The sequence below is a fragment of the Thamnophis elegans genome, chromosome 5 (genome assembly GCF_009769535.1).
Source record: "Thamnophis elegans isolate rThaEle1 chromosome 5, rThaEle1.pri, whole genome shotgun sequence".
Classification (NCBI taxonomy): domain Eukaryota; kingdom Metazoa; phylum Chordata; class Lepidosauria; order Squamata; family Colubridae; genus Thamnophis; species Thamnophis elegans.
In genome coordinates, this window is record NC_045545.1 from 46,349,077 (window position 1) to 46,362,643 (window position 13,567).

At 41.7% G+C, this 13,567-nt stretch overlaps 1 protein-coding gene across 1 annotated transcript in view; it reads left to right on the forward strand.

Annotated features, from left to right (window-relative positions):
* Positions 1-440: 440 nt before the first annotated feature.
* Positions 441-13,567, forward strand: part of LOC116509015 (innate immunity activator protein-like) — a 31,209-nt gene continuing 18,082 nt past the window's right edge. Inside the window, 4 exon segments of the mRNA XM_032217893.1 lie at positions 441-471; positions 10,866-10,894; positions 11,967-12,018; positions 12,021-12,092. Coding sequence (XP_032073784.1) covers positions 441-471; positions 10,866-10,894; positions 11,967-12,018; positions 12,021-12,092 — 184 coding nt within the window.

Here is a 13,567-nt window from a genome sequence, read left to right on the forward strand (position 1 = left end):
TGCTCTGGTCAGTGACAGCTTCAACAGCCGTGTGATTGTATTTAATTGTGTAAGTTACTTGTAATTTTTTACACAGATTACTTTTTCTTGGCAAATCTGTAACAAGTAGTGTGGACTCTAAACCCAGAAAGGTATTCTGTAGTTCCTTCAATTCATTTTCAGTGTCTGGAGGACAGGACAAAAAGAGAAGGCTATGAGATGGACAAACAGCTCAATAGAACCAAGACAGAAAAAAGAAAATTCAAAATTGCTTTTTATATTTAATGCAAATATCTCGGATTTTTGGATCAGAGGACTCTAGGGTCACAGGCAGAATTGCTTGGATGTAGCAAAAGAAGAACAAAAATCTTTGCCTTTGTACAGCCAGCCACAGTGATTAGGAAATATATTGGGAATTGAGTCTGCATTGCTGAGTGGCAAATAAAGGTCAGGGATCAGTGATGACCTTATCAATAGGACATCATAGCACAGGTATTGGAATTGATAAGTCTGTACTGTTTCATCATGCAACCTCTGCCTAGTTAGCTTTCCTCATCATAGACTTGGTCTGCGTTATCAAAGTCCCTTAATGCATGATGTTTGGCACCTGCATATGGCTAACTCAGCAACCTCCATATTTTTTAAAGCTAATTTGTGACTTCTGCCAGTGAAGACATCAAGTCTCTCTGTTCCTTGGTCATGTTTTAGTGGTGCTTTCTAATTCCTCTATACTGGCTTACTAGCTGTGCCTGCATCCAGTCTCCAGGTTGTGACTGACTGGTCCCTAAGTCTGTCTTTAAATCAAATTTGTAGGTAGTCAGAATTATTATTTAGCGTTAAACAAATGCTTGTCTTAGTAGATAGTATATATTACAGCTTTCATAAGTATATGTTATAAATTATAGTTTCAGATGCTCTTATTATTCTCACTTTATCTTTTAAATTTGTTCCAACTGTTGACCCATTGTAGCCTAATACTTTTCCAGTGGTATGGTGTTTCACATCTTTCTGATTACTTTATATTATTTTCATTTTATTTTCAATCATTAGTTTTCCTTTTCTTTGATGCATCATTAGTGCTTGCATTGGATTTACCCCTTGGAGGCATGGTTACCAGAGTAAATAAGAGAAAAATGTAAGCCAAATATGAAGTTGCATACTCAATGCTGTGTTAACAGTATGATCTGACCTAATCTGGCAAAAATCCTTCCTCCAGCCGATGAACCACTGACGCTGTGCAGTGTTTTCATGAGCATCACATAGTAGCGTGCGTTTGTTGTTACAAACCATAATATTTAACACAAATGTTTGATATGGTAGACTTTATGACAATCTGTTCAAAAATACAAGTTGTCCATAAATTAGATGTTCTTATCCTAGGGATTGCCGGTACCATGTTAGTGCCATATCATTCAGTGAGATCTGATGGTCATCTTGCATTATAGAACAATGGAAGTTGGAAATAGGGTTTTATTTGTTAATTGTGGAACTTGAACGATGGGAAGACATCATTAAGACAATAGGAGGGTTCATCCAGCTACAGGGAGGGACCTTGTTGCTATCACCATGTATTCCCATGGCAAAAATGGGCCCACCTGATTTTAGTTCAAAAACAGTGCAAACTATATTTGTTCGGGCATGAATTTCCACAAGTAATTTCAGAAAGAATTGTGCATTGCCCTGGTTATATCAAAGTTAAGGAACTTTATATTCTGCCAGTTAGATATATTTTTCCGTCCTACGTGTGCATCCTATTAATGCTATTACTCTATGTTAAACATAAAATATCACAGGGAAGATATTTGTTGGGAGAGCATAACATTGAAGGAGCTTCCAGGGTGTGCACCCTTTGTTTCATGAAGCAGAAACAGATGACCAAGCTTCACAGGGTGTGAGAGAGCTGCGAGGCTGCTGGGGGAAATCTGGAATAATAATGGCAAGATTTTAATCTCTTAATTGTTCAATTAGTCAATTAAATAAGGACAGTTAATTAAAAATAATAATTCAACCAGTAGGCAGCCCTGTTTTGACTTTGGTGGTTAGCTGACAAAAAAAGGAGCTCACTCAGCACACTCTTTCTTTAGAATGGCTTGGAGGGGGCGTTCAAATATCCATTGAGTTTGGGGTGGTGGTAAGAGTGGGGCACTGAGTCAAAGTCTGGGATCTGGTGCCCAGAGGACAGTTCGAGATGATTATTTAATTACTGTGCAATAAATATGCAGTTGCTAATCTGGTGGGGGAGTATGGAGGGAAAGAGATGAGGAAGAGACAGGCACATTTTTTCAAACAGGCTCCCCTCCCCCCCCAATATGGTTTTCTGGGCATAGTAGAAGGTGGGCCATCTGTTTGAACTTGTATTTAGGGATTTTTTTTTCCACTTAGTATTTCTATTTCTATGTTCTATTGGCTAGTTTTGTGATGTTCTCAAAGTCACTTCCACATTATAATTACAAATCATTTTATTTTATATGTATTTTGTTTATTTTCTTAAAAAAATTACTTGTCTAAAATTTTTACTCAGAATTTCTCTCTACTGTCCAGTCTAGATATCTTGCACTGTTAAATTTCTGTTCTGCTGGCTACCACAAATTCTTTTGCTTAGTTTTAGGTTATACTCCCCACCCCTCCCCTTCAACCCTGAAATACATGGATGGTGAACAGGCTGCCTCCTTGAAACTCTACTCCAAGCTTTTCCTCACAATTATGGTCACAACTGGGAGGGGCAGGTACGACGGGAGCTTCAGGGCTAGCCATTACCAGGAAAGGAGGGTTCGCTACGTCACAGCGATCCCTCGTTCCGGCCCTGATAGCTCAACTTGGGAACCAGGTGACATGGGAAATCAGGGCCCTGGTCTCAGGCTACTGTTGCTAAATGCCAGGTCTGTGGTTCATAAAGCTCCCCTCATCCGGGACTTACTATTAGACGAGGGGGCAGACCTGGCATGTATTACTGAAACCTGGCTGGGTCATGAGGGAGGAGTCCCGCTCTCAGAAATGTGCCCAGAAGGGTTTCAGGTGCTCCACCAGCCACGACACTAAGGAAGGGGTGGGGGAGTTGCTGTTATTATCTGGGAATCATTAGTTCCTCGGAGGATCCCTGTGCCAGAGAATGTTGGATGTGAGTCCCTCCTTGTGAGGTTGGACCTAGGGGGTCAAGTGGGCTTGTTGCTGACGTACCTACCTCCCAGCTACGTCACAACAGCCCTGCCTGCGCTCCTAGAGTCAGTAGCCGGACTGGCGGTTGAATTCCCCAGACTTATAGTACTGGGGGATTTCAACCTGCCATCTCTTGGCGAAAGCTCTGATGGGGCCCAGGAGTTCATGGCTTCCATGACAACCATGGACTTGACCCAAGTAATTCAGGGTCCGACTTATATGGCGGGACACACACTCGACCTTGTGTTTCTCTCAAAGCAGTGGAGACGCGATCTGGAATTAAAGGGGATTGAGATCTCACCCTTGTCAAGGACAGATCACTTCCTGCTGAGGCTTGATTTTCGGAAGCTACTCCCCCACTGCAGGGAGGTGGAGCCGATTAAATGGTTCTGCCCCAGGCACCTGATAAACCCTCTGGGATTTCAGACGGCGCTTGGGGAGATACCTGACTCCCTTGCCCACAATTCGACTGAGTCCTTGGTCACTGCCTGGAATACCGCAGCGACTAGGGCTTTAGATCAGATTGCGCCTTTGCGGCCTCTCCGCGGCAGTGGATCCAGGAGAGCGCCTTGGTTTACCGAGGAACTCCGGGAGATGAAGTGCCAAAAGAGACGCCTAGAGTGACGGTGGAGGGCTAGTAACTCCGAATCCGACCGAACACTACTAAGAGGTCTTATCTAGTGGCGATACGGGCGGCAAAATGTGCACATTTTTCCGCCCTTATTGCGTCCGCAGAATCTCGCCCGGCCGCCCTGTTTAGGATAGCCCGCTCCCTCCTGAAAGGGAAGAGGTGAGGAATTTGTTCAGTTTCTGTCGGATAAAGTCGCTCAGATTCGGAGGGACCTGGACTCCACTTGGACAGTACCAGCAGAGATGCCGAGGGAGAGCCTTGATCAAACTTTGTGGAGTGAGTTCCAGCTTGCCACTCCTGAGGAAGTGGACAAGGCCATGGGAGCGATGAGTACCGCCACCTGTCTACTGGAACCTTGTCCATCCTGGTTGGTTTCGACCGGCAGAGAGGTGACACGGGGCTGGATCCAGAGGATTATAAACACCTCGCTTCGAGAGGGGTCTTTCCCACAACCTTTGAAGGAAGCGGTGGTGAGACCCCTCCTCAAGAAGCCTGCTCTGGATCCGGCCGTCCTTAAAAACTACCGTCCAGTCTCCAACCTCCCATTTTTTGGGGAAGGTTGTTGAGAAGGTGGTGGCCTCTCAACTCCAGCGGACCTTGGATGAAGCGGATTATCTAGATCCCTTTCAGTCTGGTTTCAGGCCTGGTTACTGCACCGAAACCGCTTTGGTCGTACTGATCAATGATCTCTGGCGAGCCAGGGATAGAGGGCATTCCTCTATCCTGGTGCTTCTTGACTTCTCAGCGGCCTTCGATACCATTGACCATGGTATCCTTCTGTGGCGGCTGGAAGAGGTGGGAGTTGGAGGCACCGTTTTGCGGTGGTTCTCCTCTTACCTCTCTGGCAGGTCGCAGTTGGTGTTGGTCGGAGGACAGAGGTTGACCCCTAGGCCCCTTGAATATGGGGTGCCGCAGGGCTCGGTCCTGTCCCCCCTCCTATTTAACATCTACATGAAGCCGCTGGGTGAGATCATTCGTAGGTACGGGATTAAATACCACCAGTATGCGGACGATACCCAGCTGTATCTGTCTGCCCCATGCCAACTCAGTGAAGTGGTGGAAGTAATGTGCCAGTGCCTGGAAGCTGTCAGGGTCTGGATGGGACTGAACAAGCTTGCGCTCAACCCTGATGAAACTGAGTGGCTTTGGATGCTGCCCCCCCAAAATAGTCCAGATATTCCACCTCTAATCCGGGGTGGTGGTGAAATCTTACACCCCTCAGAGAGGGCCCACAATTTGAGTGTTCTCCTGGATCCACAGCTGACTTTAGAACATCACTTGTCAGCTGTGACCAGGGGAGCTTTTGCCCAGGTTCGCCTGGTGCACCAGTTGCGGCCCTACCTGGACCGGGAGGCACTCCAAATGATCACTCATGCCCTCGTCACCTCAAGGCTGGACTACTGTAACGCGCTCTACATGAGGCTGCCCCTGAAGAGTGTTCGGAGACTACAATTGGTCCAGAATGCAGCCGCGCGAGCGATACTGGGTGTACCTAGGTACACCCATGTTACACCTATCCTTCGTGAGCTGCACTGGCTTCCCATCGGTCTCCAGACACGCTTCAAGGTGCTGGTTATTACCTATAAAGCCCTACATGGCCTAGGACCTGGATATCTCCGTGACCACCTCCTGCAACATACCTCCCAGTGTCCAATAAGATCGCACAGGGCGGGCCTTCTCCGGGTACCGTCGGCCACACAATGCAGTCTGGCGGCTCCTCGGGGGAGAGCCTTCTCTGTTGTTGCCCCAGCCCTTTGGAACGATCTACCCCCTGAGATCCGGACCCTCTCCACTCTCCTGGTCTTCCGTAAATTTGTTAAGACCTGGCTGTTCCGGCAGGCCTGGGGCTGTTGATCTTGACTGAACTTCAGCCCCATTATAACTGAGTGCATGTTGTGTTTTCTGTTTTTAAGTTGTACTGTCTTGTGTTTTTAATCTTTTTAAATATTTTTTAAATTGCTTTTATGTAAGCCACCCGGAATCCTTCAGGATTGGGCGGCATACAAATCTATTAAAATTACAAATTACAAATTACAAGACCTTTGCTTAAATTTTGGAGGGAACTCCAAATTAACTCTCCCTTAGCTCCCCTTCTCAGGTGAACTAATTCAATAGGTAACTGATCTCAATGGCTTTTCAGATAAGGTTGATGCTGTCAGCCTGGAATTTATGGATTTGTTAAATTTATACGGCTGCCCAACTCACATACAGTGACTCAGGGTGGCTCATGGCATTAAAAACCCACAATCTAAATTTTCTTTAATCCTGATTTGTTTGCCTGTTTGTTTACATATTTTCTGCAGTGTTGAACCTGAAAAGCCCTGAGTGTATGTGTATCAGTCAGTCAGTCAGAGAACTGTATGGCTTGAGACACAACCTGAAGCAAGATTTTGCTTTGTCAGTCTTGAGGGCTAGAAATATAAAGTGAAGATAGTTTTAATGCAGTTTATTTCCATTTATGTACAGGAAATTTGGCTCCATTTCTTGGTTATTAATTAGGTGCTTCTGCACAATCATAGCCCACGAAAGTGCAGAAATACAATGCAGGGATTTAAAGGCTGATTCAGATAACCACTAATAGTTAACTGGCTGAAATTTTGGCATGCACTAAACCAGTTGGATGCATGTATATATGGGTGGGAGGGAATAATTCTGATATTCATATCCATATTCTGTTTGCCTAAGAATATTGTAAGTGAAGGAGGTAAACTCCTACTATATTATTTATGGTTGCATATGAAAGCTGGCATTAGAACTTTAAAAGCCTTCCCCCTGTTTTTTTACAATATTTCAAAGGGGTATCAGTCTAAAGTAAGTAGAAAAGTAGTATGAAAGGAGGTATTTGCTTCCTTTCCTCCCCATCATTTCTCTACTCCAGATCAACCTTCCTAAATAGTCCCTTATGAAGGCTGGCCCCTATAAAGATAAGGTGGAAATCCTCGGAGGAGACCCACTTCAGAAATTTGGGAACAGAAAAGTTAAGCACTGCTTCCCACTATTTTGTTTTCACGATCTGTATCTCAACTAGCTTTTTAAAAAAAAATTGGAATGCATTGGAATTGGGCTGCTAATAAATTCAAATAAACAGAATAAAATCATCACCATCTTTTAAACCTTTAATAGATGCATTGATATGTATGGGCTGGTTTCATACAACATCCATAACTGTTTACTGGATTAAACCATTTGTAAATTTGTGCAGTACATTGAGGTGCTAAAACTGCTGTGCGAATGCAGCCACAAAGACTTTCACTAATTTGATTGCACTATGCTACTCCAGCTGTTGTAGTTGCGGTGTTGGTAATGTTTTAATATCTATCAAACATATTTTTTTTTATTTTATCATCTCAATGAGCCCTGAATCCTAGCTATATATGGAAGTTTGAGAATATAGTTAAGGCTAATGGATGGATTATAACTCTCTATGCTCAGAAGTTAAATAAAAACTAGGCTCTCTGCCCATGGAACTAGTAATTCTGTGTAGAAAGCCTTTATCTTATTCTGATTGGCTACCTGTAGCAAATTTCCTTTTCACTAACAAATGGGCAGTGTGGTTTGAAGTAATCAAGAAATACTTGAAATAATCAAGATGATCAAGAAAGACCTTTTGAGCATCACGTAGGTAAACTGGGAGGGGGTTGCTCTTTGTTTACAGCCGTGTAAAAACAGAATTAAAAAATGAAAGCTGAATCTATTTCAGAATTCCAACAAGATTTGTTAAATTGACTCAACTACTTATCACACAGCAGCACATATTCCCCACCTCTTCTTAATCATGAGAGATGATTGTACAATTAAACCAAGGCCAATCAGCAGGGCATAGATTGCATGAAGTACAGGAGGAGAACTAAAAATAGAGTGAAGGCGAGGAATATTTGGGTGAGAGTGGGGCAATGAAAGCCAGGAGGGCAAGGAAGGGTGGTGGTGGAAATGTACTTACATAAGCTTCATAGCTTAGTTTAGTAATCAAACAGAATAACTTCCTTAAGGACTTTGTGAAACCCTAGTTGTTTAATGTTTTAAATCAGGCAGATTTTGCTGTTTTGTATATAGTGTCTGTATATATGTTTTAACATGAACATTATCAGGGAGAAATAATCAAATATGGCTACAACTTTTAGAAATAAATGGCAAACAATATAGGTACACAGAGATAAAAGAAGTGGATTGGGTTTAGTACAGTTCCTAGGGTCATGTTTATTTGAAGTCTTGTTTGTTTGATTACATATTTAGAAGATTAGAGTGGGTTGGTTGACTTTTTTAGCCAGGATGGATGCTATGGCCATCTTCTGTTATTAGACTATTTTCATTGATCTACCAAAGTTGCATCTATATCTTAATGTAGAGGCAGGTTTTGTTTCTCTACCTGTGGCTTCAGGTTGCAATTGCTTGAAGGTGGGAAAATCCAGCTTTCTCAACCATAAAGTAAAATTCATCATCTATTGCAAATTGTGGTTTTGATTAGCAAGCCCAGCTAATTATTAAAATTTTCAATTAATTAAGTTAAGTTAGCAAGGTTTATCTCCCCCCCACACCTTTCCTGCCACACAGGGCAAGTGTGTATCTTTTATATCTATTGCCAAGCAACAGGTTTAGAGAAGGGGAGTGGCAAGTGGTAGATAGAAACCATTCTTCCTCCCCCTGTATGGTGAAATGGCCTAGCTCTGCCTTGCACTGTTTTGAAAAAGGCTATTTTAAAACTGCAGTTTGAATGGAATGATTTTTATTGTTATGCTTGGACATGTATGGATTCTACTTGTGTTTTTATTTTAAATTATTGAAAGCTTGTAGCTGTATGGCACAAGTATATCATAGAGCTAAAAAGCACCCATGCACCCATTTCTTAGCTTCATAATCAAATTGAAAAATGTGCCTTCCTCTTGTTTAATATCTTTACCTCTAAAAAGCTAAAATTGGCTCTAGATTCAGTCTTTTCTAAAATGCTTCTTAGTTTCATTACACTTCAAAATGTGTGCTGTATGTCAGAGGTGGGTTGCTCCCGGTTCGACCCAGATAAGCCAAACCGGTAGTGGCAGCGGCGGGCGGCTCTGCCCACCCACCCGGACACTTCTGTGCATGCTTGGAAGTGTCGTGCACGCAAGGGCACACAAGCACGAGCAAATCAGTAGCGCCAGGATTTGAAACCCACCTCTGTTGTATGTGCCTTGAAGGCACAGAATGACATGGCTTGGTTATCCCATCCCAGAAAATGTAGCGAGGTTGTTCCTCTCCTGATGACCTTACAATTTATGTTGCCTCTTAATATCTGACCCACATTTTGTCCATCATTCAAGTTTGCCTTTCATCCACTATAGTTGGTAGAATGCTTCTTTTGCTTTTTAAAAAAGTCCTGGGTTAGTTTTGGCATCTCCAGAAAGGCCAAAAATCTGGAGAGTCGTTGCTAGCACATTAAAATCTCTCTTCAACTTGGGTTCCCTCCAAAACTGTAGATTTCCATGTCCAGAATTCCAGGATATGATATTTATTACAGAGAAATTTACAGTTACAACTTCTAGCGGGTGAGAGTAGTTTGCATTATTAATAATATTGTCCAATTGGGATAAAGGTCTGATCTAAGGGATTTTCTTACATATCTAGTTCTTGCAATATGTGCTTTATTATGGAATTTTCTAAAAAACCAAAAACACACTTTTTACTAAATAGGGCTGAGGGTCTGGGTGTTCATATTTGAAGACTGAGAATATCCTATAATTTTGAGGGAGACACTGATACTTAAACTTGTGTATTTTCTCATTGGGAAGAGGTTCCAAAGCTCCAATGGCTTTTGCCATGTGCTTGCTAATTTGTAAGACAGATATCAGGTGAAAGGAAAGATGGGCAAACTGGAGTTGTACAGCCTGCAGCAGATAGGACAAAACTGAATGACTACTAAATGGATTGCGGGCTGGCAATTTGGAAACAACTGAGACATTTTTTCTTGTGACAAGTTATCAGATCCAGGAAGCCAGCACTCTTGAAAATACCATACATTTAACTATTGAGCTGTTTCTTTTTATTTACTGACCATAAAAGTAGGAGCATTATGAGTTTCTATTTTAATTTCCTGGCTGAAGAGTTAACTCTTACTCATGTAAAAGTTATTAATGTCTGATCCAAAACAGAAAGCCTGATATGTGTTATAATTGTGGGAATTATATTGTTCTAAGGAAAGTGTACAGCACTATAGCTTTGTGGTTGCCTATTTCAATTTATGAATGGGGTTGTTTGTTATGGGAGGCAGAGGAACAGGCTCCTACCCACACAGCCTCCTATGCTAGTTTGGAGTGGAGTGAACAATAATCTGTACAGGTCTAAGCAACATCACCTTAGGTCATACAGCTCACTAACAGCTGTGAACCTTGTCCGTCCACCTCCTCCTGTTATTTATTTTTTTCACCCCCAGGAGACTGGCAGTCCTGTGATAAGCTCCAGACAGAAACTCAGAGTGACTTTCAGATTGACTCACCCAGTAGGGGTGGGGAAGTGCTGTGCAAACAAGTGAGGTTACAAAGAGGAAGGCTTGGAGTCACCCTGGCTGCTGGGAAAGCAATAAAAAAGTGATCCCTACCATATAATGCCCCCGTTTTGAATGGCCCATCTGGGCATCTGCAATGAGGTCTCATGGTCACTGCTTCCAATGCTGAAGTTTGTTTGCTTAGCACTTCCTGCCAACCTTATGGCGTAGCTTCTATAGATTTACTTTTTGCTGGGGTGGGGGGTGGAAGAAACAGAAGTGAAATGATGGGGCGCATGGCATCATCACAAAATTAGAGATAACATGTAAGGGAGATAAGAATTCTCTCCAGCAAGTTTCTTTCTTTCTGTCTCTCTCATTGTCTTTTCCCCACAATTTTCTCCAGACTGGAAATGTGCTTTCTGGTTTGGTTTAGTTACTAACAATGAGTGGAACATAATAGCCAGGAGACTTGGATTATATATTAGTATGTCCTGATTTGATTCTCAGTCTGTTCTGAACTAACTTAGAGGCCCTTCCCTTTCCTACAGTTTTTGGACAATAATACTGAATTATTCTATATTCTTATTATTCTATATTCTATAACTATTCCTATAAAATGTAAATTATTACTGTTAATTCTAGTTAAGGTTCTGCGCAATCTTAGTGACAAGGTAATTAGAATTTGTATTCTATGTGAATTGGATTATTTAAATTTACATCTGAGATTATCCCTTTTCATACCCTTCATTAGATACTGTATGTTTAACAGGTTTACAGAAAGCAACTTCTCTTTATGTTAAGACTGTAGCCCTCCAAATGTTTTTAAATATAAACTAGCAGCCTCATTCATTGTAATAAGTTCTAATGGCCTGTGGGAGTTGTAGATTAGCAATAATTAGAAGTCCAAAAGTTACTATTTTGTTGGGAGGTTATGTGCCAGATCAGGCACTGAGACACTATTCACAAGGCATCATATGACATTCATGCAAAAAGAATCCACATACCGGTAGTTCATGTTCAGGTTTCTAATGAAAACCAAGAAAGTCCAGTTGCCTCTTGGAGACGCACCTTTGGGACATCCATCACCTGGATGATTGAGAATCTCCAGAGACACTTATCACAGTAAAATAATTTCTCCTTATTGAATAGAAAATCTGGAAGTTGGGAATAGAATAACATTTGGAGGGGATCTTGGAGGTCTTCTAGTCTAACCCCCTGCTCAGGCAGGAAACCCTATACCATGTCAGACAAATTGTTGTCCAGTCTCTTCTTAAAAACTTCCAGTGTTGGAGCATTTACAACTTCTGGGGGCAAGTCGTTCCACTGATTAATTGTTCTAACTGTCAGGAAACAGGAATGAAATGTGAGTCTTGGGCAGAAGTATGCTGAAGCTGGCTCATATTGGCTTATGAGAATCAACTGTTGACTTTTTTGGAAACTTTGTGAGCCATTTGAAAACAGAGTTTAGCTCTGACACCTAGTGTGCAATGAGCTTTTAGCATCTAGTGGTACAGTATGGCAGCAGCAATAGAGCCAGATGTTAAATATTTATCTATTGGTCTTGGGTACATCAGTCCACATTGGAGCCCTAAGTAAAACCTTTGCAAAAAAGTAGATAACCAAGTTCTGACAGCAGGTTCTGCAGTCAGTGGAAGGCCCCCATCCAGCCCTTTCTTTTAGCATTGTTCTTGCTTACTTTTTATTTGTATCGAGCATACCTCAATCATGCCCTTTTTGTATTAGCAGAAGACGTTACAGCATTTTCCAGGTGTGATCATACTGTCTCTCTCCACATCCTGAGTTTGATCATGAAGAGTAAGAATAAAGATGAGACTAGCGATACAGACAGTGGCATCATAATCCAGTCCGGTAAGTGACTAATGGGGAAATTTTTTCTTGGAAAAATGCAGACAATATCTGGATGCTTTCTTGTGTCAGCAAGTTTAAACAACAATATATGCTCTGCTGGGGTCTTTCTTCCGTAGAGTGTTGTAGACTGAGGTTTGCTTAGGCTAGACTCTATTGCTGTTGCTAACAGTTATTTGCTGCAATTGACACAAAATACAGCTATGCACAGAATCCCACACCTTGTTAGTCATGGCTGGCTCAACACTCAGAGATTACCAGTGTGGCTTTATCACAGATGGGTTATGATGTTGCACAACAGATAGTCTTTACATTGAAATGATGAAGGGCAATCTTGCAAAATAGGAATTGATCTTGGACAGGAACCAGAGCCAGGAGCTGGTGACAACAAGAGTTGTATCAGATTTGAGGAATGATAGGGCAGGGTGGAGTCTTCTCTTTGGCCTGATGGCTTGCCACTCATCTTGCAGTATAACTTATTACCCACTGCAAAGCTTTTCAGTTGCCCTGAAATACAGGCTGTTATAGTGAAGAATTAATCCTTTCTTTTTCTGAGTAAGCAGACTCTTGAGAAGCTATTTCATTAGAAACCTAAGCATGAAATATGTGGCATTCTTTTTGCATGACTGTTGTCTGATGCTTTGTACGTCTTTAGTTATTTCTAAACTTTAAAAATGGTTGAATTGCTAAAAAGCGCTGAGCCACATACTTTTGTAGCAAAAAAATAATAATAATTAACCACAAATCAGCTAAGGTAATGCTTCCTCATGAAGGAAAGTGGTACATGTCCAATGCTGTGTGCTGATTCATAATTTATTTTAATCACAGTTTATTGAATAAATTACAGGAGCTGAGTGTACATATCACTAAGTCAAAACAAAGCAGGCTATTTTGCAACCTGGCAAGATTCATAAGCCCAGCCTTTGATGTGACTCTGGTTTAGAGCCTTTCTTCATACAGACAAGAATAAGTATAAGAATTTATACAGAGAGAGAGTCGGGCCCATTGATTCTTCTTTTTCTCAGGATAGTTTGGTCACCCTCACAAATTACCATAACATCCTTAATAACACAAGAAAATGCTAAGAAAGAGCTGATGTGGATTATTCTAATGATGATGTAGTCTAATTGCCAACAAGACATGTTCTGTTGTGGTCTGGACAGGGCGCAAACCTAGATTTTCCTTTTAGCCTCTTGGATAAAAGCAGCATTCAGAAGTACAAGCCTAATGAAAAAGTATTTTCTTTACTCTGGAAATTCTTGGGACTACAAAGAGCTCGGCTGTACCACATCTAGCTGGATTTCTTAGTTTGGAAAGAAAGAAAAGCTAGTTCCATTGGCACTTGGAAAATTGATTTTGAAGTACCTAAATTAAGGAATTTATTATCAAATTTCTGCTTCCTCAGCAAATTCCTTTGGGTCCCATGAGTTTATCACCAAATACAGTTCACACATCTGAATGAGGACTGCCCTTTCTTC